The sequence below is a fragment of the Poecile atricapillus genome, chromosome 33, assembly GCF_030490865.1.
Source record: "Poecile atricapillus isolate bPoeAtr1 chromosome 33, bPoeAtr1.hap1, whole genome shotgun sequence".
NCBI classification, from domain to species: Eukaryota; Metazoa; Chordata; class Aves; order Passeriformes; family Paridae; genus Poecile; species Poecile atricapillus.
The window spans coordinates 2,643,370-2,669,850 of record NC_081281.1 but is presented as its reverse complement, the minus strand read 5'-3'; the positions used below and the strand labels follow the sequence as shown (position 1 = coordinate 2,669,850).

At 66.5% G+C, this 26,481-nt stretch overlaps 2 protein-coding genes across 3 annotated transcripts; both read left to right on the top strand.

The window, feature by feature from the left end:
• Window positions 1–8,675: 8,675 nt before the first annotated feature.
• On the top strand, window positions 8,676–17,967 carry EFNA3 (ephrin A3). Of its 2 annotated transcripts, XM_058860682.1 has the most exons (5): window positions 8,676–8,875; window positions 15,958–16,247; window positions 16,786–16,851; window positions 17,003–17,080; window positions 17,217–17,967. In XM_058860682.1, exons 1-5 carry the CDS (start codon window positions 8,763–8,765, stop codon window positions 17,336–17,338), a joined length of 669 nt encoding a protein of 222 aa, XP_058716665.1. In that variant the 5' UTR covers window positions 8,676–8,762; the 3' UTR covers window positions 17,339–17,967. The 2 variants fall into 2 exon arrangements, with proteins under 2 accessions (XP_058716665.1, XP_058716666.1); XM_058860683.1 differs by lacking the exon at window positions 17,003–17,080.
• Window positions 17,968–22,647: 4,680 nt separating this feature from the next.
• On the top strand, window positions 22,648–25,872 carry EFNA1 (ephrin A1). Its single transcript, XM_058860687.1, has 5 exons — window positions 22,648–22,804; window positions 24,028–24,323; window positions 24,423–24,488; window positions 24,747–24,797; window positions 25,112–25,872. The coding sequence occupies exons 1-5, from the start codon at window positions 22,704–22,706 to the stop codon at window positions 25,228–25,230; spliced, it is 633 nt and encodes a 210-aa protein (XP_058716670.1). The 5' UTR covers window positions 22,648–22,703; the 3' UTR covers window positions 25,231–25,872.
• The last annotated feature ends 609 nt before the right edge of the window (window positions 25,873–26,481 follow it).

The following is a 26,481-nucleotide window of genomic DNA, read 5'->3' as shown; positions in this document are numbered from 1 at the left end:
AGAGGGGGGCATGTCCTGTGGGACCCTCCCCCCAGGAGGAGGTGAGACCATCTGGGGGGCATCGTGTAGGGACCCCCGTGTAGGATGCTGGGTGGGGGGTCCCCCAAAGTACCCACCTGTGGGGATGCTGGGGGGCAATGGTGGCTGTAGGACCGGTGTGTGGGGATGTCAGGGGTGATGGTGACTTGTGGGACTCCCATGCAAGGATGATCGGGGGCTGTACCCTGCAGGACCCCCGTGCAGGGATTCCAGGGAACAATCGTGCCCTGTGGGATCCCCATGCGGGGCTGCTGAGGGGCTGCGCTCTTTAGGGCCCCGTGCAAGGATTCTGGGCTGCTGTGGGACCCCCATGTGGGGCTGCTGAGGGGCTGCGCTCTTTAGGGCCCCTGTGCAAGGATTCTGGGCTGCTGTGGGACCCCCATGTGGGGCTGCTGAGGGGCTGCACTCTTTGGGGCCCCCGTGCAGGGATTTTGGGCTGCTGTGGGATCCCCATGTGGGGCTGCTGGGTGGGGGCACCCCCCAAAGCACCCCATACAAAGATGCTGTGCCCTGCAGGACCCCTGTGCAGGGATGTTGGTGGGCTGTGCCTTGTGGGAACCCATGCAGGGATTCCAGCAGGGGCTGCCCATTGCACCACCCCTTCCCCAGACCCTCAGGGATTCCTAGGTGAGGCCAAGGGGTCCCGTAGGGACCTCTGGGGTGGGTGCTGGGTCTGGGCACAGCAGGGCCCTGTCCTTGAGCCAGCGTTGTTTGGTATGCGGGAGCTGCCACCAGCTTCAAATCCCATCGACTTCCAATGAGCAATGCCATCAATAACGGCTAATTGATGGCGCGGCCGCTCCAAATCAGATTCCCCGTCCCCTGAATCCAATTGATGGCTCCGCACCCCGCAGCCGCCGCGGCAGAAATTGAATCTATTCAAGGAATGGGCTCCATTAGCCCATCCCTTCTGTCTCGCCATCCCCCTGCCTCGGGGCCGCCCCTACTCCCCCCAGTGCCACCCACACCAGCTGGGATGCTGGGGTGCCAGGGGGAGGCGTGTGGGGTGAGTATGTCAGGTGCCCCAGGTGGGTGGGAGTTAAACCTTCAGAAACTGGGAAGGAAAGATTTATCACCTGGAATAGCAAGTGATGGGAAATTGTAATAGGCAGCAGTGAGATGGAGAGCAGGATAAAGAGCCATGTCGTGCCAGGGGCTGGGAGCCACAGCAGGCGATGAGGGGGGAGCACAGCACGGCCATGCCCACCCCATGCCCTGGCTCACTGTCAGGACAGGGACCTGGATGGTGGCACTAGGATGAGCCTGCTGGGCACAGTCCCTTTAGCTCTGTGCTGTTCCCAGCAGTTCCACTCCTGACACCAGATCCCTCACCCGGCCACGCTGCCAGAGCCCCCCTACCCCCAACCCTGCCGTGACAGGGGCTTCAGAGTGCCCCAAACACCCCCCCGTCACCCCAGCGTGAGGATAAGGTCAGGAACTGCTGGGGTAGCCCCAGGACACACGGGGGACACAGGGAGCGCTGCCCCGCCCCGAGGGCTGAAAGGGGGGAGCAGGGACCCCCAGGGCTGTGGGGCCCATCCCTGCCTGTTTCCCATGGGCGAAGGGCAACGGCGGCAGCGCCCACCCGAGAGCTGTCGAGAGCATCCCGGAGATGGGAAATGGCTCCGTGTCACCATGGAAACGAGGCCACTGGCTCGACATGCCGAGGGGACACGTGTGCTGAGGGGACACGCACACTGAGCCCTGAGGAGCAGGGCACCGGCAATGCCAGACACTGGGCACGGTGGACTGGACACCAGGCACTGGCCACAGGTTCCCCAGGACTCTGAGGCCAAACCACCGAGCCCATCACCCACCCCGGAGCAGCTCCCCCATTGCCCGGCAGCCACGGGCGCTCTGGGGGATGCCACCTCTTGGTGACGCCGTCCCGGTGTGATGCCACCACGGCCGGGCAGCTCCACTCCACCACACCAGTGCCGAGCACAGGGTGTGGGGGCCGGAGCGGCTCTTCCCCGAGCAGCCGCCTGATGATGCGCATCGTCAAGGTTATAATTTAGCAAAACACTCAGCGGGGGCTTGGAGGGAGCTGGCCCGCGCCGGTTAATTAACCGGAGCTGCACGCACCGAGCCCGCTCCTGCCATAGCAATGAGGGTGCGGGCACCGGGCTGGCGCATCCCACCCGCATCCTGGGGGCAGGGAGAGCAGCTGGCCAGGCCCAGCTGCCAGGTGGGAGCAGCAGGCACTGATGTTCGTGTCCACTCCAGGGCCCAGGGTGGCAGTGGGAGTAACAGGGAAGGTCACTGGGGTGTGAGACAGCCTGGCACCGCTGGGTGTGCACGTGCAGGGGTGTAGGCACAGATGCTGCCTGTGCCACCACTGTTCTGGGCCAGGGTGGCTGTTTGTCCGTGCCTGTGTCCATCTGTCCTGTTATGCCCGTGCCCTTGCACGTGCTGGAGTGCATCCCCAGCGTGATGTAATCCTGCTGGACAATAATCCTGCTGTGCCACAACAGGGATGGGCAGGAGCTGCCCTTGCCGCCAGCACTGCTTTGACCTGCTGCAGACTGAGGGCCTGCATGGTCCCTGCGCTGGGACAGTCTCTGGATCCCTGGGGACAATGATCAGGACTTCAAGGGGTGGGTGCAAACGACACGGGTCACCACCCAAGCACAGTGTCCCTGTCTCCAGGGTGGCCAGACAGTGGAGGCAGAGGCTGGGGTAGGTGCCCACCCAGGGCAGCACCTCCCAAGGGTGCTCGAGAGGATGCTGAGGTGCTCTGTGCCAGGGTGTCACCAGGCTCACACCACCTGCACTGCCGTCTGGCCTCTCTGGGCGCATGTCCACTGGGAGGATGCTGTGGGGATGGTGGAGATGGAGCCCTGGAGTGTCTTGGGCCCTGCTCCCCACATCCATCGATCTGCCCTGTGCTCCTTTGATCCTCAGGCTGCTAATGAGCTTCCCTGGCAAAGAGGACCTGACCAGCATCTGGCTCCACTGGGCACAGGGCTGGTGTTCCCTGCTCTGCCACAGGCAGCTCCTCCTGTGGGCCCAGCCCAGGGACAGAGACAGGACAGGCCAGTCCCAGCAGTTTCAGGAGGACTGGCTGCTGTGGCCAGCCTGTGGCCAGAGGCAAGAGCAGCAGAGGTGGGTCGATGCTCTGAGTTATTGAGCACAGGAGCACAAAGTGGCTGCCACAGCAGCACCCTGCACGGGGGTCCTGGGACCACGCTCACACCCAGGCATGGGACCCCACCTAGCCCAGATGGAGCAACTGGACACAGCCAGGCTGCAGGGACACTGCACCCACCCAGGGTCCTCTGCCAGCCCCTCAGGTGGTGGGTGCCAGCAGCACGGGGCACTCCACACCTGCCAGCACCTCTCGGTGCTCTCCTGGCTATCCCTGGTGATGCCACCAGCACCTCCCGCTCCGTCCCCTGTCCAGGACCCAGCTCTGAGCACCGCAGCATCACCTGGCCAGCAGCACAGGCCTGGAGTGACTGCAGCCAGTGGAGGGAACCCCCATTTTCACCATGCCCCCAGCCTCTCTCATGAGCCGTTTCCAAGCGATGCATTATTGAAGCCCCCCCCATGTCATCACTCACGGCCGGCGTGACGGCAGGCGCCGCATCAGCCCTGATGAATATTTCAGGCCCTGAAATCTCCTGCGCCTGCACGCTTAGCCCCAGTCCCCCCTGCCCCCCCAGCTTATTGGCTCCTTTGTTTCGCTGCATTTCTGCCCAGCACCAAGGGCACAGCACAGCAGGGACACTGTGTCACCCTGCCCTTCTCCCTGGGGACGGTCACCCATGGCCATGGCCCCTGCCTGGAATGGGCTGGGGATGTTCCCAAGGGGCAGGTGGGCAGAGCCAGAACATCCCCATACCGGCAAGCTCAGTGCCAGCTGGGGGCTCCTAGGATGGCTCCTGTGTTTCCTGGGACAGCTGTGCCCATCCCCAACCCTCCTTTGCACCTGAGGGACTGGGCATCATCACCTGCAGGGTCAGGGCAGAAGAATGGGGACAACCCAACCTACAGCACAACCCACTGTGGATCTGTCCCAGCCTGGCACCTCTCAGTTCACTGCCACCTCTGCCAGTGCTCCCAGATGCAGACTGTGGCTTGATCTATGTACTGTGTGAGCAGGATATCGATGCTGCTTGTCACTCCTTCATCAGACTCACTTAGACACCACCAGACACTTCACAGGGGACACCAGGGTGACATGGCTGGGATGAGCAGAACATCTTCCAGGGCCAGTGGGGAGCCAGGTGCTGGGGCTGGCAGCCACAAACCCATCTCTGTGTCTTGTCCCTTCCCCAGGAAGCTGTGGCTGCAGTGGGGCCATGTTCCAGCCCCCACCGTGCCCTACCCAAGGCTCCCACCCGGCATGGCCCTCACACCTCCAGCACATCCATGTCATGTCAGAGCAGCAGGGGCCGGGAGCGAGGCTGGGGCTGCCACTGGCAGATGATATTGGAGTGATCTTGAGGCCAGGAGGGAGGTTTACCATGCAGGAGGAGAGGAGAGGAGCCGGCTGAGTCACCCGGTGCCGGCTGCTGACTCAGGCGCTTCCTGCCAGGTAACCTCCGCCGCCAGCGTGTGGGCTGCTGGGACGAGGGATGTGGCACAGGGGACAGACAGGACCGTGGCCCTGCCTGGCACTCCAGTCCAGCACCCAGAGTGGGCTAAAGTAGGAGTGAGCGTGGCTGTGCTGCACCGTGTGCTGACCCGTTTGTACCTGGTGTCACCCGCACACCGCGGCACCATCGGGACCGTGGGAACCATGAGGAGCTGGTGGCTCGCACCTCTGCGGCCACCTCTGGGTGCCCACACACCCAGGGCGGGTGAGATTTGGCACAGAGGAGCCTGCTGGAGCCAAGGTTCCGGCAAGCAGGCGTCTGGCGCCCAGGGCAGGAACCCTGCAGCTTCCTCCTGCCGGGCAGCGGGAGCAGCCCCAGCGCTGGGGTGGGCGGGCAGTGGGGCTGGGAACCAGGCACGGCTTCATCCAGCGGCTCCACGAGGAAGCTGATTTCCTCTGACGGCGCTGCTGCCTGGCACCGCTGCTCCCTCACTGGTGGCCGGTGCTTCAGTGGCAACTAACCCTCCTCTGCAAGCCCACAAAATCCAGCTCCACGTAAGTTAACTCAGGCCGCTGAGGTGCCAATTAACGAATGGCTCCGATGTCCCTCTGCGCAGTGGGGCGTCTGGTCCCTCTGGTAAGAGGCTGCTCTGCATGGACCTGTGGCTCACCAGGGTCAGGTGGCTGGTGGCCACCCATCTTCACCTCCCCTGTGTCAGCACACCCAAACCCAGCCCCAGGACGCCCCCCAGGATTCCTCCAGAGCTGGGCCTTCTCTCCTCTTCCTGGGAAATGGGAAGGCTCAGAGCCTGTGCCCTCCCCGAAGCGATGCCCGCCCAGTGCTCATCAAGGCCCTGGCGCGGCGCAACCATCCGTGAGGCCTCATTCAAATTTAACGAGTGACATGGGATATAAAAGGGAAGGGGCAGGGAGGCGCAGGGCTGGGAGCCGGTGGGCACACGATACGTGCTGTGTGCCCCAGGCGTGCCAGCCTGGCAGGACAGAGCCATGCCCAAACACCAGCATGGGGCTGTGAGGGGCTGCCCCAAACACCACCAGGAGAAGCTGGCAGGAGCCAGGACAGTTCATCTCCACATGGCCATGCCAGCACTGCTGGCTACCTGCTCCTCGACCCAGGCCATCCACCCCGCGTGCCTTTGGCATGTTCTTGCCGTGTCTGGCCGGACGCGTGCCGGCACCTGGCTCCCGCGGGCGAGCCGGGAGCCCTGAGCTCAGCGCGTTGGGGCCTGGTAGGTGTGGCTGGTGAATATTTCATGCCCGCGTTCACCGAGCCCTTTCTTGGTTACACTCCTGCCTCCTCCCTGCACTCTCACCATGTTTATTTATTTAATGAATTATTTATCGGCTCCCCCTCTCACTCGGCTGGGCGCTGCCCCCCCACTCCCCCAGCCCAGCTCCCAGCCCGGCGCGATGATTTATTGAATGCCGGCTCTGCTCTGCGGTTGCGACATTCTGTCACAGGAAGCCGCGGTTAAATATTAACCAAGGCGGGCAAAGCGGGTCCCCTGCCCCTCTGGGCACACGCTCCAGCCCCTCGGTGCTCATGGATGGCGGGTGGGAGGCTTTCCCCAAAGCTTTGATGCCAAAAGCAAAAGCTGCTGGTGCACGGGAGGAGCAGTGTGGAGGAGACATAGGGGCATGGAAAGAGCGGGAAACGAGGGCCTGCTCCGTGGCTCTCCTGGACAGCTCAAGGCCTCACATCCTCCAGAGAGCGAAGCCACCTGGGTGTGTGTCCCCCAGCCATCCCACCACAGACACCACATCCCATTGTGGCAAAACCCAGCCAAGCCCCCTCTGTGTGCCGGTTCCAGGAGTAATTCCCTGGGGGGTGCTGACTCCTGCACGTGAGCGCACGCCGGTGCTCCGGGGCTGTGTTCTGCCACCCGGCTGCCTTGGTCCCCAGCAGAGCAGCGGCTGCATCCCCCCGTGACCCCGCAGCCGTGGCGGGGGGGACCCCCGTGGTGAGCACGGCGTTGTGCGGGTGCTGACGGCGGTGCGTGCGTTGCCATGAGCGGGGGGTTTCCATGTGGAGGTGGGTGTTGCCATGGGTTTGCCGAGCCAAGGCGTTTCCATGGTGGCAGCGCGGTGCTGTGGGTCCTCCCAGAGGTGTGCAGCACCCCGGGATGTCACTGCTGCTGCTGCCATTGCACCCCAGCACCTGAGTGCCCCAACCCCTGCAGCCCCCCCAGCGCTCCCCCGCTCCCACCCCCAGGCAGCCAGAGCCCTTTTCCACGTGTTGTGTTTTCTTCACTTCACTTCTTCGGATGAATAATTAATAGAGGCTTTTTTGGTCCTCCGGGCCCTTCCGCTGGCCCCCTCCCCCTTCCCGGCAGGGCTCCGGCAGGGGCTTGGGCTCCCAGTGCCACCAGTATGGAAGGGGTATGGGGGCACAACCCTGCCATGGGTATCATAGCACTGGGTCTCCCACAGTGATGAGTGGGACAAGGGCCCTGCCCATCACCATCTTTGTCCCCCTCCATGGACTGGGGCAGCATCCACATGGCCAAAGGGACCATGAGAAGAAATGGGGTGGCTCTCCTCCCACACTGAGCTCCTCCCAAAACTCTGGGGAGCCAGGAGACCCCCCAAGACTCAGCACCGGGGCTCCTCCAGGGTGACACCTGCCTAGGCCTGAGGGACACCAGGTACACTGGGGACTTGGGGACATGACATTTGGCACCCCATCACCCTGGCCATGCTCACCACGCCAGCGAGATATCTCCTGGCAGGAGCAGCTCAGGCCGGCTCAGCAAGCCCAGCCGTGGTTTTGGGAGCCTCCTGGTTCCATTCACAAGCTCCTCAGGCTGCCAAAGCTCCAGGTGATGCGTGACGCCGGCACTGCTGGGGCAGAGGCTGCCGGGCCAGCGCTGGCGCCGTGCACGCGCTTGGTGCAGATCCTCTGGGAGCTGGGGGTGAGCTGAGTGTGCCTGGTGAGCCCAGTGTGCCCAGTGAGTGTGCCCAGTGAGTGTGCCCGGTGAGCCGTGTGTGCCTGGTGTGCCCGGTGTGCCCAGTGAGTGTGCCCAGTGAGTGTGCCCAGTGAGCCCCGTGTGCCCGGTGAGCCGTGTGTGCCTGGTGTGCCCAGTGTGCCCAGTGAGTGTGCCCAGTGAGCCCCGTGTGCCCAGTGAGCTGTGTGTGCTGTGTGTGCCCGCTGAGCTGCGTGTGCCCACACCGGTACGAGCGTGCCCGTGTGTGCACACGTGTGCCAGGGTGCCGATCACCTGGCACTCGGCTCTGCCGGGCGGTGCTGCATGGCAGTTGCTAAGGGATCTCGCTGAGGATGGGCAGGGGGAGCTGGCACTCAGCTCAATCCCCACATGGGCAGCAGGGACCAGCACCCAGGGGAGCACCCACAGCCCCCGTGTGGCTCCCCCCAGGGACCTCCACCCCACGAACCTTTGGGGTGTGGGAAGAACAAGGGCCTGGGTGTGTGGGTGGGCACTTGGCCAAGTGCTGGCTCCTGAGGGAGGTAAGGGCAGGCGGCAGAGCCTGGCACTGTCTGAGTTCCTCGGTAGCCAGGCTATCCTGCTTCACGGGCACACACCCTCCCACCCACTCCTGTGCCTCCGGGGCGGCCAAACCCCTCTGCGAATACGTGTGACCCCCGTGGCACTGGCAGCAGCAGCATGAGGACCCTCGGGGGTCCTGAGCCCCCACCCACGGCACCCTCAGCAACACAGACCCACCGAGGCTGCTGCCCCAAGGCCCAGAGCTCCCAGCCAGGGACACCCCAATAGCGGTGGGTCCTGGATCTGATGCCCCCACCCGTGGGTGTCCCAGGGAGATCCCAGCAGCACCTGGTCCCGCTGGGGTAGGCATGGGTGCACCTACACGTGGGTCCCCCCACAGGGGTCCCAGTGACACCCCAATGTCAGCGGGAGCTCACACGGCTGCCCCCGCCCATGGGGGTCCTGGTGAGATCCCGGTGGCACCTCCTGGGACCCTGCCCCGGTGTCTCCACCCGCGGGGACCCGCCGCCCCAGCCTGGTGCCGAGCCGGTGCCGGGGCGGGCGGGCCTGGGGCGGCAGCGGGAGCGCGCGCGGGGGCGCGGCGGCGGCGGGCGCGCGCGGGGCGGAGCTGGGCGCCGGGGCCGCGGGGCGCGGGCGGCTCGGGCTCGGTTCTCCCTCCATTCCCCGGGATCGCGGCGGGCTCGGGCGGCGGCAGGATGGCGGCTGGGCTCCTGCCCCTGCTCCCGCTGCTGCTGCTGCTACCGGGCCGGGGGCCGCCGGGGGCCCTGGGCAACCGGCACGCCGTGCACTGGAACAGCTCCAACCCGCAGTGAGTGCGGGCGGGGGCGCCGGGACCCGCACCGGGAGGCGGGGGCGGGGGTGGGGGGGGTGTCCCCGGGGCCGCGCGGGGTGGGGGGCGCCGCCGGGAAGGCGGTGGCCGCACGGCGGGCATCGCGCTGAAGGATGCGCTGGGGGCGGCGGGCGACACCGGGACTGCGGGACCCCCGGTGCCGGTCTCCTCGCGGCGCCCTCATGCGGGCGGGGCTGCCGGGCCCCGTGTGCCGGTGCCCCCGGTGCCCCTCGCCCTGCCCGTGAGGGCGGAGATCGCTGCGGTGGGAGAGGGGCAGCCGCCCGGCCGGTTCGTGTCCCCGTGGCCGCGCTGCCGGGCGGGGCTCGGCGGCTCCCGGTGCGGGCGCGACGGGGTCGCGGGCACTGGGGGAAGAGCCCCCCGGGCAGCGCTGACCCACCGGGGCCAGAGGGAAGAGTCTGGCTCCCCCAGGCATCCGCCTCCCGGTGCGCCGGGGCGGGCAGGGGTCCCGCTCCCCCCGCCAGTCGCGCCCCCCGCATGTCTGGGTGCGGGAGCGGCACCGGCGGCGCGACGGAGGCGGGGGGGCCCGACAGGTGCCTGCCGCCCCCCATCGCCTCCGGCCGGCGGCAGTGGCACCCCCGGGGCGGCAGCGGTGGCTCCCGGGGCTGCGGGGGGTGAGAGCGGAGGGTGGGAGCGGCCACCGGGAGCAGAGCAGTCGGGGGTCGGTGGCCTTGGACGCTCAGCCCCTCCCTCACACCCTGCGCCGGGGCTGCCTCTGCCCTCGCCGGCGCACCCAGAGCTGAGAGCGGATGTGCCATGGGGACGGTCTGGGCTGGACCCTCCCGGGAACGGGGGCTGCGTGCTGTGGCGTGTCCGTGGACCTGTCCATGGGGGTCTGTGCCCGCTGCCATCGCCCACCTCTCCGTCCCTCGCTGCTGCGAGTGCCCAGGGGTGTGGCGGGGACATGCATCCAGCCAGAGCATCCTGTGGTGCCCATCGTTGCAGGGGCTCTCCTGGGCTCCCCCCATCCCACACCCCTTTGTGCAGGGTGGGAGCAGCCCCGGCAGCCCCCTCCCCTGCCATTGAGATTGTGTCGCCAGGCGGAAGCTCGGGCCCCATAAATCGTGCGTGTGTGCGACGTGCCGAGGCGCAGCACAATGGTGAGGTGCCGCTCTCGCCCCGCCGCGCTCGGCATCCCCCTGCACCCCCCTGCTCTGGCCGGACCCCCCTTCACCCCCAGCCTCGTCCCCACACCGTGACATTGCCACGACTCTGGCGGGTGGGACCAACCCCACCCTCGTGTCTCCGTGACTGAGGGTCCCCACCCCATCACCACCGTGACCTGCCGCTGCCCCGGCACCCCTCGAGGGACGGGGCGGAGGGGGGGTCGGCAGTGCCCATGCCAAGGCGGGGGTGTCGCAGCCAGATGCCCGCACCCCCTGCGCAAGCGTGTCTGGCGCGGCCGCGAGCGTCCGGCTCAGGGCATGGGCGGCGCGGTGGGGGCGGCTGCGGCAGAGCCGTGTCCCAGGGACTCCGGAGCTGATATTTATTGTTAGGCAGTGCGGCAGCTCGGACGCAATTATAGCCGCACGGCAAAGTGTCTGGATTAGATAAATTATGGGGGGAATTAGGCTCCCTGGGCCGCAGCCTGCAAATCCCAGCAACCCTGCTGCAAGTGCAGCCATAAACAAGCCCAGCGTGGCCCTGCGGGGCTGTGGCCACTCCTTGGGAGCTGCGCCAGGCACCCCGAAAATTCATTGTGTCTCCTGCTGTGCTACCCTGTTGCTGCCCTCAGTGGGATGACAGGACAAGGGGCAAACCCAGGGAGCAGCCCATGGAGGCCACTGTGGTCCTGATGATGCTTTAGGAAGCAGGGGGCTGGTGGCAGCTCAGCCCCTTGGCCACGCAAGGAATGGCTGCGAGTGCCAGGAGGCCAGGAAGGGTCACCAAGCAGGCAGAGCACCCCTCATGCCGTGTGTTGGCAAAGCCCAGGGGAGATGTGAAGGTGGGATCCTCACATCCTGCTGGTGCTCAGCCTGGTTGTTGGTCCAGCTGTGCATTCCATCCGTCTGTCCCATCACCTCCACTGGTGGCAGCCAGCAAGCCCTGGGGGTGTGGGATGACCCTGCCCTCCACTCCCCGTTCCTGCCAGGAATAGGCCTGGTGGCATGGGACAAAGGTGCAGGACAGTCATGTCCACCCAGCACTAGTTTTTGCAGGAGGTTGTGACCCTGGGGTGATCCATTGATCAGGGTCAGGGGTCCCTGGAGTGTCCCCAGACAAGCTGGGCCCTGGCATGCTGGGGGCTACATCCCTGCTGCGTGTCCCAAATGCCAAGATGGGGACAGCAATTTGTCCCTGTTCATGGACACAGATATGGCCAGCACTCCCAACACTGCTGCACCCCAAGAAGCACCCCCGAGCAGGTTGGGATGTACCACACTGTGCCACTGACTCCAGTGTGGGGCCTGAGGAGGCTCATACTGAGGGCATTGAGAGCAGGGGGTGCTGTGAGGTGGGGGTACACAGGGTGCCAGGGCCTGGCTGTGCTGTGGGGGTCAGAGCCCACCTGTGTGCAGAGAGGGTCTGGCACTCTGTGCAGGCACCCAGCTCATGCAGCTCCCCCCAGCACTGGAATTGCCACCACACTCACCTCTTGGAGGTGGCTTTTATCTGGCCGAGACTGTGGCGCAGGCAGCGAGGGCTGGAGTGGGCTCTGGAGAGGGATGGAGTGGGCTCTGGAGAGGGCTGGAGTGGGCTCTGGAAAGCATCAGTGTGGAGCAGGCTCGCTGGGGAGCATCTCACACAGGAGAGGAACCACAGCCCTGCAGAGCAGGTCTGGAGGGGCCCAGGCTCCTCTGCAGCAGCCAGAGCTCAACAGCAGGGCTGTGCCTGGCTGGGTCCCCCATCCCATCCACTGGCACCCGCAGGGCTGAGGACGGAGTCACAGCAAGAGGGACCGGCAGCTCTGGGGACATCCAGCAGGAGGTGCCGCGGGGTGCGGAGCAGTTACACCCGAACGGGGGCACTTCTGTGCCTGCTTATGGAGCTGAATGTAGGGACAGTGCCGACACCACCACCCTTGGCATCCCTAGGCTGGCTGGGGGGGCTCAAGCAGCCCCCCACCCCATGGATCTGCCCTCCAGGCTGGTCCCCAGAGCGCTCAGAAACCCCAGCCGTGCAGGGGTGCTCGCTGCGGCTGTGGCAGGAGCGGGTGCCCATGGGCAGAGCATGCCGTGCCCCGTGAGTCACGGTGCTGGGCGGCACCGAGCCCCGGCAGCACGGACCGTGTTCCCGTGGGAGAAGCGGCCACGGTGTCGGGGTGCAACAGGGCCGGGGCCACCTGCTCCTGCCCGGGCTGGTAATTGAGTCACCGGTTGCAGATTGATGGTTTAATTAAAACCCAATTAAAAACCTCATTGATCTTGTTAGCAACACGGGAAGGTGCCGGCTTTAGCTGGGATTACAGGGATTGTATGGCCGTCGATAGTGACGGGGGTGTTGGGGGCACCTGTAGGGTGGTGCCGGAGTCCCGGGGTGCCTGGGGAGAGCTGTACCCATCACCCCGCTCCCTCCACGTGGGGAGCAGCCCCTGCCTCCCCCCACTCCCCTCCCGGAGCCCCAATTCCCCACGCAGGGAGGTGGCCCCGGGGACACCGTGTGCCGGCGGTGCCGTGTGCCCGCGCCTTGCGGCTGCGCCAGGCGAGGCCGGGGGGGCTGTGCTGTGGCTCGGTGCCACCCGTGTGCGTGGGCCGAGTCGCAGGCGCTGTCTGCCGAGCCAGCGCGCGTGTGCGTGGCCGTCTGGGCGCCGTGACTGTGCAGCGCTGGCTGCGTGGGGAGCGCTGCCACGGGGGGGCCGCGCTCAGCCCCCCATCTCCCCCGCGGCGGAGCTGTCTGTCGGTCTGTCCGTCCCTCTGCCCATCGGGGTGCACCGGCCGCAGCGGTCGATGCGCCTTCGCCTCTCGCTGTGGTGCGGGGTGACGGGAAGGGGACTCGTAAATCAATGGCACTTTTTTGTTCCCTGGGTGATGGATGGGCCCCGGATGCGCCAAAAGGACGAAGCTGCTGGAGCCAAACAAAGAGCCTGGCTGTGCCGGGGGCTGTCCAGTGCTGGGGAGCACCGTGCTGTCACCACATCGAGGACACTCCGCATTGCCACCGGTACCACCAGTGCGAGGTGCTGAGCCCAGCTCTGGCCCTGCCGCCCTCCAGGCCTCTCCAGCACCACGGCAATGAATCTCCACAGCGTGGGGGTCCAGGAAGGGGTCTGGTCCCCACCGTGCCACTGCCGCCGGGGCGTGCTGCAGTGCACCAGGCGCTCCCCAGCAGTGTGGGAGCCAGCGTGTGGCACGCAGCTCGGATTTATGGCAGCAGATGGGAGCGGAGCGGCCGCCCGGCTCACCGCTGGCTGCGGCGTGCCAGGTAGCCAGGGTTCCACCAGGGTTCCACCAGGGTTCCCCCAGGGTCCCACCCGGGTTCCACCAAGGTTCCTCTGGTGGGCGCCGAGCCTGGGGCTGGTGCTGCCAGGGGACATCCGTCTGCCCAGCATGACAGGCTGCTGGAAGGTACCACTGCCTCACCAAGCCCTGCTCTACAAACGCAGTCGTGCAGAAGTGATGCTGCCCGTTCTCCTCCCGCACTTAACCCTTCGGGCACTGCCAGAGCCCACCATCCCCACCGGCCATGCCGTGGCTGCCGGGGTCTGGGATATTGAGGGTCCATCCCAGCCCAGGCTGCTGGTGCTTCCCGATAACTGTGGAGTTGGCAGGGATCAGGCAGTCCATGGCTGCTCTGGGATGCATGATGGTGAGAAGGGAGGCAGAATCCCTCTCTCTGTGTTTGTTCCTACCCTTCCACCCCAAACCAAGGCCCACAGGCTCCCTGGATGGTGCTGTCAGCAGTTCTTGGAGCACTTGGGCCATTGCAGTGAGGGAGCTGTTGGATTTGGGGGTATCTAGCTGCATGAGGTGCTGCTCTGCAGTGACTGTGCAGGAGCCAAGCGTGGCAGGGCCACGTCGTTGTGGCCAAAGCTGCTACCAGGGTCACCTGGATGTGCCTCGGGCTGTGGTGGCCCAGTGGCTCTCCCCATGTGGGGCCATTCCCCAACCCCTCCCAGTTTACGATGATGCCTGTGGGTTCCCGGCATGCTGTGGCAGCTGGCAATGCCCGTGGGATTCACTACCACACCACCACACCACCTGGGGCTCCTGTACCCTGCCATGGGTGCTGGTGTCCCCCAGCCCAGGGGAGACTTTGGTGCCTCGTTAGTGAGGCTGTTTATCAGCAGCCACACTTCTTAATGAGCCACGGCTTAACGAGCCCCAACGTGGGGTCCCAGGGGACTGTGCCTCAGCGCTGGGTGCCACAAGGGAATGGGGGTTCCCGCTCCTCAGCACCCCGTGACAGACTCGTGACACTTCCTCCAGTCCCGCTGTCCCATGGCACAGTCACAGCCCGGCCGTGGGGAGCCCCAGCTGCCGCTGCCTGCCCGGGTGTGGGGCAGCTGCTATTGGGGTACGCCGGCGTCCCAGCTCTGCGTCCCGCGTGGAGTTAATTGCAATTTTCTCCTTGGGGCCATCTCTTTAATAACAAGCCTTTTTCTCCCCCCGCCCCCCTTCCCACCACATCAAAGGGGAAAGATGAAAGGTCCCGGCGCCCGCTCAGCAAGGGTGGCTGCCTCAGCACCTTCCCGGCGGAGCAGTTGCCGGCGGGTGCCGGGATGGGCTGCGGAATAGCGGCTGCGCAGCGAGGGAGGGGCCGCGTGAGGCTGCGTTCCCTGTCCCACGGCTCATGAGCTCTGCCGTCAGCCCCCCACCCCTGTCGCCCCCCGCTGCCGGAGGCGGCGCTTCTTGAGCCCCCTTTGCCGCCAGACACCGGGTCCCGCTATGGTTCGGTGTCCGGCGCTCGGCTCCGGGTGCCGCGGGCGCTGGCGGAGCGCCGGGGCTCCTCAAACAGCGCCGGGGGCGATGGTGCAGGGTGGGGCGTCTGCACACGCAGCCCTGCCCGCTGCCTGCCCAGCCCTGCCGGGGACACCCGGGGAGCCTCTCGGCTCCGGGAGGGGCAGCGGGGCTCCCCCTCCCCAAGGCCGAGGGGACCCGGAGCGATGCTTTGGGGGCTCGCGGTCCGGGGTTTGCCCTGAGAGGTGGGAAGAGGGCCGTGATCCGGAGCGATGCGCCGTGAGCTGGAGCTCCCCAGGGGAGCTGGGCCGCGTGTGCCGGGATGCTGCGGTCCGTGTGCTGCGGGATGCGGGCCAGGGACCCCCGAGGCAGCCCTGAAGCGGGCGGCGGAGCACGGTCCGGTCAGGGTCCGGTGCCGAGCCAGCTCCGGGTGGTAATTAATTGGCAGGAGCAGCGGGTCAGCGCGGCGGCGAGGATTACCGCGGCCGGGATTTCCGTCGGGCGCGGATTAGGAGCCAGCGGAGCCTCTTCTGAGTGGATCTGAGGGGATTGCTGCTCCTAATCAATGTAAATGAGGCTCCCCCAGGGCCACCCTTTATGGCATTAACGAACTAACGGGATTAGCCAGAGCAGGGTGAGAAATCCTGGCTCCGAGCTGCGGCGCGTGCCAGGGCCGTGGTGGGCGGCAGCGGTGGGTCGGCTCCAGGCTGCTGGAAATGGGGGATGCCAGGGAATGCCAGGGAATACCAGGGAATACCAGGGAATGCCGGGGTCCCCCGCACACCCACGGACTGTGTCCCGTGGAGACCCTGATGCCCTTCTGGGTCTGTCTGTCCATCGTCTCCTCTTTGAGGCTGTTGGCACGTTCTGGACAGACCCAGAAGCACCGCCTCGTATGCCCGTGCTCTCGCCCATGCCCCCTGTGCGTGTGGATTGACGCCCGTCCCCAGCAGTGCCTGTGCCCCCCGGGCCAGCCGTGCCCTCCCGCACGGTGATTCTGCCCCACGGGTACGTGAGGCTCAGGTCGTGCAGGGGTCCCACCGTGTCCCGCTCCAGAGAGAGACTGAACAGAGGGAATCTGTTCCCAGAGTTCCAGCCTTCGCTGCAACCTGCCCCTCGTCCAGCCTCGGGGTCCCCTTGGAGGAAGGGAACCCTGGGGAGGTGCCGGGCGTGTTCCTGACCTCCCGGCCCTTCTCTCCCTTGCAGCCTGCGGCGGGAGGGCTACACGGTGCAGGTGAATGTCAACGACTACCTGGACATCTACTGCCCGCACTACAACGCCTCGGTGCCCGAGCACCGGCTGGAGCAGTACGTGCTGTACATGGTGAACGCGGAGGGGTACCGCACCTGCAACACCAGCCAGGGCTTCAAGCGCTGGGAGTGCAACCGGCCCCACGCACCCCACAGCCCCATCAAGTTCTCAGAGAAGTTCCAGCGCTACAGCGCCTTCTCACTGGGCTACGAGTTCCGTGCGGGGCAGGAGTACTACTACATATGTACGTGGGGCGCCGCGGCGGGTCCCCCCAAGCCCCTGATGGGTCCCCCCCACCCAGCTGGGCCCCTCTGCGTCCCCAGGGAGGACCCCCTTGGCTGGTTCCCCCTCAGAGTGGGCACCTGGAGCTCTGGGAGGGGTTGAAGGAGCGAGGGGGTGGGGGGGTTACATGATGAGGGGAACAGAGAGGGATGTGGAGAAAGGTGGGGGTGTAGATGGGGGTGCCAGTGCATGATGGGGCACTGGGGAAGGATGATGGAGGATGCAGGATCAGGGTTCAGGGGCTGCTGCTGCTGCTGCAGGATTGCAGTGCTGGTGCCAGGTGCCAGTGCCGGGTTGAGATGCTGGGGCTGATGGTTCAGGGCCGGGGTGCTGGTAACAGGGCATTGCTGCAGGATTTGGGGTGGTGCTGCATTCCCCCAGCCCAGAGTTCACCCCTGGGCAGGACCAGACCTCGCTCTGCCCAGACCCACCAAGCTTCGGGGTGCCTGGGGTTGGGGTCTCTGCCATGGATTCCCTCTCAGCACGCTCTTTCCTTGCAGCCACGCCGACACATAACCACCGCCGGGCCTGCCTGAAGATGAAGGTGTTTGTCTGCTGCGCCTCCAGTAAGTACCCCCGTGCCCATCCCGGGGGCTGTGGGCGAGCGGGGGCGCCGAGGCTGGCCGGTGGATCCCCCATCCCTCCTGGGGGGTCGGGGGGTGCTGCGGTGTAGGGCATCCAGGGAGCGTGACCCCCGTCCCCTCTCTCCCTCCACAGCGTCGCACTCCGGGGAGAAGCTGGCGCCCACCCTGCCCCAGTTCACCCTGCGGCCCGAGGTGAAGATCGAGGACCTGGGTGAGTCAGGCACAGCCCCCGGCCCCGCAGCGCCGTGTCCCCGCCCCGCGCCGCAGCCCCTGGGGCAGCCCCTGCTATGGGGTGGGGGTTCGGGGCCGCCCCGCTGCCCTCCTCACCCTCTCGCTCCTCCCCACAGAAAACTTCAACCCGGAGATGCCGAAGCTGGAGAAGAGCATCAGCGGCACCAGCCCCAAGCGGGAACACTTGCCCCTGGCCGTGGCCGCCGCGCTCTTCCTCATGACTCTGTTGGCCTCGTAGCTCCCGGTGCCCGTGGGGGCCCGGCCAGCGCCGCTCTGCCGAGTGCGGCCCCCCCGACCTGCTGAGAGCCAGCGGGGACCCACCGCGACACCGCCACCCCCTGCCCGGAGAGCCGCCCGCAGAGCTGCCCCGCGGGGCAGGGAGCACGGCACGCACCGATCCGGCTGGACTCGCCTCCCATCCCGCCAGCGGATGCGGCCACGTCCGCAGGGATGCGGCTGAGCGAGCTGCGCCTCCCGCCGACACCGGCCCGGGCCGCGGGGTCCTGCCCGCAGCCGCCCCGGTGCCCCGTGGTGCCCCGTGGCTGGGGGGGAGCCCGATGAGAGCAGGGACCCCCGGGGCCGGGCAGTCTGTACATACCCATATAGATCTATACATACTGTACAGAGAGCGACTACAGAGATATATCTATACTGTACCATAGGCAGCGGCGCCGGCCCCGGGCTGGCTTGTACATAGTCGAACGTGTTGGATTTTCCTCGTCTTCTGTGAAGACCTGACCTATGCAAACGCACAGACACTTTTTGGGGAAAAACAAAACAAAACATTCTCGATCTTTTTTTCAAGTGCTTTGGCTGGTGATTTTCATATTCTGCTCTTAGTCTATAAAAAAAATAATAAAAGGATAAAAAAAGGGATCCATGTCACGGTGGCGTGCAGCACTTCCAGCCCTCGGAGGGGCTCAGGCCCTCCTCCCGGGGCGCCTCCGGCCGGGACAGGCGTTCAGGAGAGGGCTGACCTGCACCATGCTGCCCGCCTTGCCAGGCACGACAGCTCGAGCCTCGGTACCGCTGGCAAGGGGATGCGGGGCGCTCCCCAGGGCTGGCTCTGCTCCCCAGCGACCCCCCAGCGCCGACAGGGAGCGACTGGCAGGGACTCCCCACAGGAACGCAGCGTGGACACAGCAGGAGCGCTTGAAGGTAAGGGCAGCGCGGGGGGGCGTTGGCTCGCAGCCCTGGGGGTGCTGGGGGGGCGTTTGGGAGCAGCGGGGGCATGAGGGCCTTCCTTGCCATCCCCAGCAGCTGCACAGGGTGAGCAGACACGGAGCGCTGGCAACCCCATGGGAACTCCGGCATCACCCCCTGGCGCGTCTGGCTCTGCCGGGCATGCCGGCTCCTGCCTGCTTTGGGGGGATCTGGCACACGCCGGCGGCTCCTGCACGATGGGGGACGCCGTCATCTCCCCCTCAGTGCCTCCAGCCAGGGGGATGTGGGGCTGTGCCTGGGGATGGGATCACACCTAAAGGAGGGTGTTGCTGTGGCACCCAGACCCCCACAGCCCCCACAGCCACAGGCAAGCAGCCGTGGGCTCCTGGCCCTGCACTCTGCTGGGCTGGGGGTCCCAGTGGCCCCAAGGAGGGGCAGAAACTCTCCCCAAAGAGCAGCAAGGGCTGAGGGGCTTCGGCCCCGCTCCCGGTGTGGATTCCTGGGGAAGGGGGTCCTCTCAGCCCCGGAGAGCAGGGCAGCCGCTCTCCCCCACCCAGCAGGCACTGCTGGGCGGCGGCTGGGTGTCCCGCCGGCCCGGGCTTGTCCGGGTGCGGGAAGAGCCGACGAACCCGTCAGACGGGTTCTGGGAGCCCTCCCAGCAGGCGCCGGGTTCCCCACATCTCCCCCTCGAGCTCTGACAGGCCGGGGCCGACATGAAGCTGAGGTCCCTGCCACGGACCCCCGGGAGGGGTCTTGAGGTGCTGCTGGCAGCTCTCTGCTGACCCAGGGCAAGGTGGGCATGGTGTGACTGGGGCAGCAGCACCGCCACTGCCAAGGGCCAGATCCGGCCATGTGCTGATTGCCAGGGACTGGCCACAGCAGCTGTCCCAGTGTGGCACCATGCTGGTGGCACGTGGCGCAGTGAGCATCACACAGCTTAGGTGGCCAGTGCCCTGGGGGGGGGCAAGAACTGGAGTCATTGCCCTGGCACAGAGAGCTCTGCCTGCAGGATCCCTCCTGCCACTTGCCTCGACCCTGGCACTGCTTCTTGTGCATGCCTGGCACCACCACTGGCTCAGTGGGCATCGGCCACCTGGCTCAGGTCTGCTTCATGCCCTAGGACTGAGCACAGTGGGACAACCCAGAGCCACCAGGAGTCTTCTGGGGTGCTAGTAAAGGGGATTCCCAGGCCCAGCTGGCCCAAGTCAAGTGGGGACCCTTGTGCTGAGGTTTGGGTGCCCCTTGGGTATTTTGGGGTTTCACAGCCTTGGCAGCAGATCCAGGCAGGATATACGTGCCGGGAGCAGCCGTGTGGCACGAGGCTCTGCCTCACCACAGGGCAGCTCCCCTGCCCAGTCAGGGCTCTCTGGCCAAAGGCATGAGCTCCTGGCACAGCTGGACAGCCCTGGGGCTGCGGCTCTGCCCCCACCAGGCTGGCACCAGGCCATGCTTACCTGCCAGGCTGCACGCAGCTGGCACTGCACGTCACCGTGGCCTTCACTCCCGGCCACAAACTGGACGGCTCCTCTTCCTCCCCCAGCCTCGCACAGGTGACGTCAGCCCAGCCAGGGGCCGGGGCACTCCCGGGTGTCCCCAGCCAAGAAACCATAAACACTTTGTCACGAGTTCCACGGCCTCTGGCCTGCCCCACACGGAGCACCAGCGATGTTTACAGCACGAAACGGCTTCACCTTTGTCCCGCCGTCATGGGCACAATCACAGCCCATTGTCACCTGCTCCCAGGTCCCATGGCCATGACCATGTGCACCATGTGTGCACCAGCACTGGCACTCCCGGTGCTGCTATGGGTACTCACCCACCCTACCCGGGGTGCTGCCCACCCTGTGCCCCACTGTTGTGTCCCAAGGGAGGTAATGGGGCACCTCTAGCCCCAGCTTGTCCCTCGGACTGTCCCCAGCAGGGGACATGAGCTTGTCTTTCCACCCCTCCACCAGTGCTCTGGGCCAGGCATGGTGGTGACACTGGTTCTTGGTGTGTTCACGTGGCCTCACTCCCAGCCCCTTCCCCATGTCCTGGTGGCCCAGTTCCAGGGCTGGGCTCATGGTGGATGGGACAGGGGAGCCCCTTGGCCAGCAGTGATGGGTACCACATCCCAGCGCCACAGGATGGGTCCAGCATGGTGCCCCAGGAGGTTTTTATGCCCCTGGCAGGCCCAGCACAAGGCTCAAGCACCAGGGGCTGCCCAGTCCTCCCCACGTCACCGCTCCCTGCCTTGGTTTCCCCAGGCACAGTTTGTCCCTGATGTGGAGGGGGCAGTACCAGGGCGATGCCGGGACCATGGGATTGGCTCCCACCACCCTCTGGCTGCACCCATCCCCGTGGCCTGCACGTGCCATGCTCCAGCTCTGGCATCCCAGGGGTGTTCCCAGGAGGTGCTCCCCTGTACAAGCCGCGGCAGCGCCGGCATCCCGGGAGCAGAGGCCTCGCACTGTCATTATGGATGATGTCAGGCCTGGCCACAACCAGGGAGGATGAGAGCAAAGCAGCCAGTCCCCCTCCCTGGGAGCGAGGGCGTGGAGAGAGAGGCTGGGCTGCAGGTGGGATGTGGGGCACTCAGCCCCACAGCCTGGGCCCATAGGATGCCTTGGCTGCGGGAGCCACAGGCGCTCTCGGGTTGCGGTGCCGGCGCCTGCCGGAGCCCCTGCCGCGTGCCAGGGGAGCGCTCCGCGCCCGCTGCGGCACAGGGCATGCAACATTACCCACAATCAATGGATCATTATGGAATAAACAAGAGGAAAGTTGTTTTGCAAATGCGGCTGAGTTATCGCTTCACAACACGCGGCGAAGCGTCGCGCGCCGTCCGGGACACGGATGGATCCGTGTCAGAGCAAATGGGAGCCGACAGCGAGGCACCGCGCTCCCGCCAGGCAGTGGCAGCGTGCCCACTGTGCCCACCCCGGCTCTGCACCCACAGCCACCTGTCCTGCACCTACAGATCCACATCCTGCACCCACAGCCCCCAGTGTGCATCCACAGCCCCCCATCCTGCACCTACAGCCCCCCAGAGTGCACCCACAGCCCCCCAGTGTGTACCCACAGCCGTCTGTCCTGCACCTACAGCCCCCATCCTGCACCCACAGCCCCCCATCCTGCACCTACAGCCCCCATCCTGCACCCACAGCCCCCCATCCTGCACCTACAGCCCCCCAGAGTGCACCCACAGCCCCCCAGTGTGTACCCACAGCCCCCCAGTATGCACCCACAGCCCCCCATCCTGCACCCACAGCCCCCAGTGTGCACCCACAGCCCCCCAGAGTGCACCCACAGCCCCCAGTGTGCATCCACAGCTGCCTGTCCTGCACCTACAGCTCCACATCCTGCTCCCACAGCCCCCCAGAGTGCACTCACAGCCCCCAGTGTGTACCCACAGCCCCCCAGTGTGTACCCACAGCCCCCATCCTACACCCTCAATCAGACCTCCCAGTAAGAAGGGTTCACTGTTTCCTGGGCCCCCGAGGTCACTCTGTGGGGATCAGCCCGGGCTGCACCCCAGTGATGTGACCTCAGGCAGGACCCGTGTGTGTGTGAGTGTTTGTGAGTGTGTGAGAGTGTGTGTGTGTGTGTGTGTGTGTGTGTGTGTTTGTGTGTGATCCCTACGTGCTGTGGGTCACTTGTGGGGCCGCCCCTGCTCTGTGCCGGTGCCGTGTGGGGGGATGGTGTGTGTAGGGGGTGTCGAGGTGGGGAGCACCTGGAACTCGGGGGGAGGGTGTTGAGTGAGGGGTGCTGTGAGGGGAGTGTGTCCCCCAGCCCGGTCCCGGTGTGTGTGGGTGTGTTTGTGTCCCCCAGCCCGATCCCGGTGTGCGGGGGGTGTGTTTGTGTCCCCCAGCCCGGTCCCGGTGTGTGTGGGTGTGTTTGTGTCCCCCAGCCCAGTCCCGGTGTGCGGGGGGTGTGTTTGTGTCCCCCAGCCCAGTCCCGGTGTGTGTGGGGGGTGTGTTTGTGTCCCCCAGCCCGGTCCCGGTGTGCGGGGGGGTGTGTTTGTGTCCCCCAGCCCGGTCCCGGTGTGTGTGGGGGGTGTGTTTGTGTCCCCCAGCCCGGTCCCGGTGTGCGGGGGGGTGTGTTTGTGTCCCCCATCCTGGTCCCGGTGTGTGTGGGGAGTGTGTTTGTGTCCCCCAGCCCGGTCCCGGTGTGCGGGGGGTGTGTTTGTGTCCCGGCTAGCGCCGGTTTCGGTGGGGAGGGTTTGCATCCCCCTGCCCGGTGCCGGTCCCGTGTCCCCACCGGTGCCGGTCCCGGTGTGGGGGTGGTTTGCTCGGCCCCGATCGATACCGGTGGGGGTGTGTCGTGTGTGTGTCGTGCCCCCCGCCCCGTCCCGTGTGTTGTTGTGCGAGCGCGGGGCGGTGGCGGGGGCGGAGCGGCGGCGGGGCCGTACTTAAGCGGGGGCGGGCGAGGGGCCGCCCGTGGAGCGCAGCACCCGCGGAGCGATGGGGCGGCCGGGGGTGCCCCTGGCCCTGCTGGGGCTGGGGCTGTGCTGGGCGGCGGCGGCTGAGCGGCACACGGTGTTCTGGAACAGCTCCAACCCTCGGTGAGTGACCCCCGCCTCCCACCGGGACCCCCCCGCAAACGCGCACCGAGCCCGGCACCGGCCGCTCCGAGGGCGCGGGCGGCGCCGCTCCGCTCCCCGGCGGCCTTTGTGCGGGGCGAGGTGGCGGGGCCGGTGCGGAGCTCGATGCGGGGCCGGTGGGGCCGTGCGGGGGGCGGCGGGGCCGGTCCAGGTGCGCCCGGGGGGGCCTTTCCGTTCCCAGGGCCGTGCGAAGGGGCCGCTTCCTTCCCGCGGGGGGGCGCGGCGCCAGCCCCGGCGCCGGCCCCGGGGACCGTGTTGACAAACACCGGGCAGGATGTGCGGGGGGGTAGACCTGGATCGAGCCCCCACTCCCCGCTCACCGGCCGCCGGGGCTGCGGAGTGACCCCATCTCAAGCAACAGCCCCACGGGATCTAGGGGTGCCCCCCGCCCGGAGCCCCGACTCCCCCTGGTTGTGGAGGTGCTCCCCCAGGGCATGACCTCTCTCTCAGGCTTTAGGAGCGTCCCCCTTGGCTTTCGGGGAGCCCCCCTCACTCTCCAGACCCCCGGGCTCTGGGGGTGCCCCACACTTAGGCACCCGTGGGGAGATGTGGGGCTTCCTCTCTTTCCCTGGGCGAAGTCCCTCCCTTAGTTTGGGGGTTCTCCCCCCTCCCAAGACCGTGTCCCCCACGAGTGTGGGACTCCCCCAGATTGTAGGGCTGTGTCCTCTGTGTTCCCCCCCAGGGTTTGGGGAGCAGGGGGTGCCCCCGTGGGTGGCTGTGCCCTCTCGAGGCAGCCACAGCCGGCTAGGTGGGGACCCCGTGGAGGCCCCCAGCGTGCCCCCCCCGGGTGGGGTGTGGGGCGCAGCTGGAGCCGGGCTGGCTGCCCCACGGCGAGAGCCGCGACGCCTCCTGCTCCGGCAGCGCTGGGCCGGGCAGGGTGCGGGCAGGGTGCGCGTCCCAGCGGGTCCCCTCCCTGCTCCCCGGCTCTTGGGAAGTGCTGGGAAGTGGGGTGCGCTCACCACTCACTGCCGGGGGGCCAAGCCGGAGGGAGAGTGAAGTGGGGGTTGCCCTTTCAAAGCTATTCCGGGTGCTGCAAGACTCATCACAGGGAAGGGTGGGCCCAAGGGTGCCCCCTCCCAGCGCTGCCGTGGGCAGGGTGCCGGCCCCACTGCGTGTAGGGGATTTGGGGGTGAAAGTAAGGCCCCTAACCCTGAGTAACCCCCCTGCCCACCCTCCTGCCACAGGTTTCTGTGGAGTGACTACACGGTGGAGGTTCGTCTCAATGACTACCTGGACATTATCTGCCCCCACTACGAGGAGGGCAGCGTGGACCCCCGGGCCATGGAGCGCTACACCCTGTACCTGGTGGAGCTCGAGGAGTACCAGGCCTGCAAACCCCGCTCCAAGGAGCAGATCCGCTGGGAATGTGACAAGCCCAGCGCCCTGCACGGCCCCGAGAAGTTCTCGGAGAAATTCCAGCGCTTCACTCCTTTCACGCTGGGCAAAGAGTTCAGGGAGGGGCACAGCTACTACTACATCTGTGAGTGCGGGGGGGCCGCGGAGGGCGGCTCTGAGGTGCTGCAGGGAATCGCCATCGGACTCCCCCCAAACCCTACCTAACCTGCCTCTCCCTTCGCAGCCAAGCCCATCCACCACCACGGTGAAGCCTGCCTGAAGCTGAAGGTGACGGTGACAGGCAAAGGCAGTGAGTATCAGCACCCCCTCAGGGCCCCCCCCGCGTCCCCTCCTTCCCGCTCGTGGCGCCGGTGCCCAGCGTGGCCTTGGCCGCGGCTGAGTCACGGCCTGGCCATGGCCTCTGGCCAGCCCCGGGTGTGGGCACGCGCGGCTCGGCCGGGAAGGTGTCGGTGGTGGGGAAAGGGGGGGCAGCCCACAGTGAAACAGGATTTTTGGGAAGGTTGGGGTGCTGCTCTTCCTTGGCATGATCCCCCTTTTTCCTCCGCAGCTCCGGCACCACCTGCCCCGGCCTCGACACAGAAGGGGAGGATCCAGGCAGGTGTGTTGGGGGCTGTGGGTTGGGGCTGAGCCAGCTTCCCTTCCCGGGGGCTGGGGTGTTCTTGGGGGCACCAGGCTGAGCCCAGCTGCCTTCCCTGGGGGGGACCAAGGCAGGCTCAGGTGGCCTGAGCACAGCCACCCTCATGGTGGGACAGGGGTTTGCCAGAGACGCTGGGCTAAGCTCATCTGCCCCTCCTGGGGGGCTCTGAGGTACCAAGGCTGGTGGCAACCCTGTGCAGGGGTGATGTGCTGCTGGCTGGGGATATTGGTTTATCTTCTGGGGTTGCTGATGGCTCCTCTCTTCCCCCCCCACAGACGATGCGGCCGCACACGTGCTGAGGAGCGTGGGGCAGAACTCGGCCATGCGCAGCAGCAGCCGCCCCTTCACCTTCATCAGCCTCCTCCTGCCCCTCTTGGTGCCGCAGGGGCTCTGAGCTGCCCCACGTGCCTGGACCCACCGAGGCTGAGGCCACTGGAGACCTCCATGGTCCCAGCACATCTGCCCCAGGTGCCCTGCCCTGCGCACATCTGGGCGAGGAAAGGATTTGTCAGTATTACGGGGCTGGAGGGCCCAAAGCCATCAGAGCAATTGGGGCCTTCAGGCTTCCCTGGCCCTTCCAGGACGGTCCTGGCAGCCAGAGGCTGAGCGGGAGCCTGGAGCTGGAGGGGCTGAAGTGCCCCAGACTGGAGAGGGGCAGGGGGCTGGCACCCCTGCCCCGCAGCTGAGCTCGCCCACCACCTTCAGGGTTTTCCCCGTGGTGGGCTCGAACTGGAATGTGTCCTGCAGGCGGGGACATGGGGGTGGCCAGGTGACACCGGTGCAGGGGACTGTTCACCCCCAGTGTCAGTGGTCAGGGAGGACAGACAGGCTGGAGATGCCCCGCAGCCAGGGGAGCGGGGTTATCAGGAACATCCCACTCCTCACTGTGCTGTACCCCTACCCCATCCTTCATCCCCTGGCCCTTCCCCATCCCTCCCCTCCGCTGGGTGCCGGAGGGGCCCCCCAGCACCCCCTTTGTACAGCTTTCTAACACGGGACTTTTTATACCATTGTCGGGAATAAATAACCAAAACCATGCTGAGCTCCTGAGACCTCCCCCACCCTCCTGGGCCAGGCTCTCCTGGCCCCTGTGGGGGGTTGGGCTGGTTAATTAATTAATTGGCTGGTGTTTGCACGGGGCTGTTAAGTGGCGAAGTGCCACAGTGGCTGGCACTGTCCCCAGCTTTATCTGGTGACACAAAGGCCTCTGCGAGGGCGGGGCCCCCCTCCCTCTTCACCTTCCAGGTGGGGGGCAGCAACTCCTGGGACAAACCCCACTGGAGTGGGACAGACCCCATGGGATGGGACACCCCCAGCGGGGGTGAGGAGGGGCCTGAGCCGGAGCCCCCGGGGCTGGGCAGGGGACGCAGCCTGGCTGCACCCCAGGGATCCCCACGAGGTGACCCCGGGGATGTGAGACCCCTGAGGTGTGGGTGCAGGGAGCTGGGATCACAGGGCTTGGAGACCCCTGGAATTGGGAACCCCAAGGAGTGAGAGTCCTGGAGAGGTGAGATCTTGGGGTACTGTGGTCACAGGGGTGGATAACACCCGAATGTGGGATCCTAGAGATGGAGGATCAGGGAGAGGACACAGGGATGAGTGACCCCCAGGATGTGTGTGGGCACCCTGGGACAGAGGGGTCACA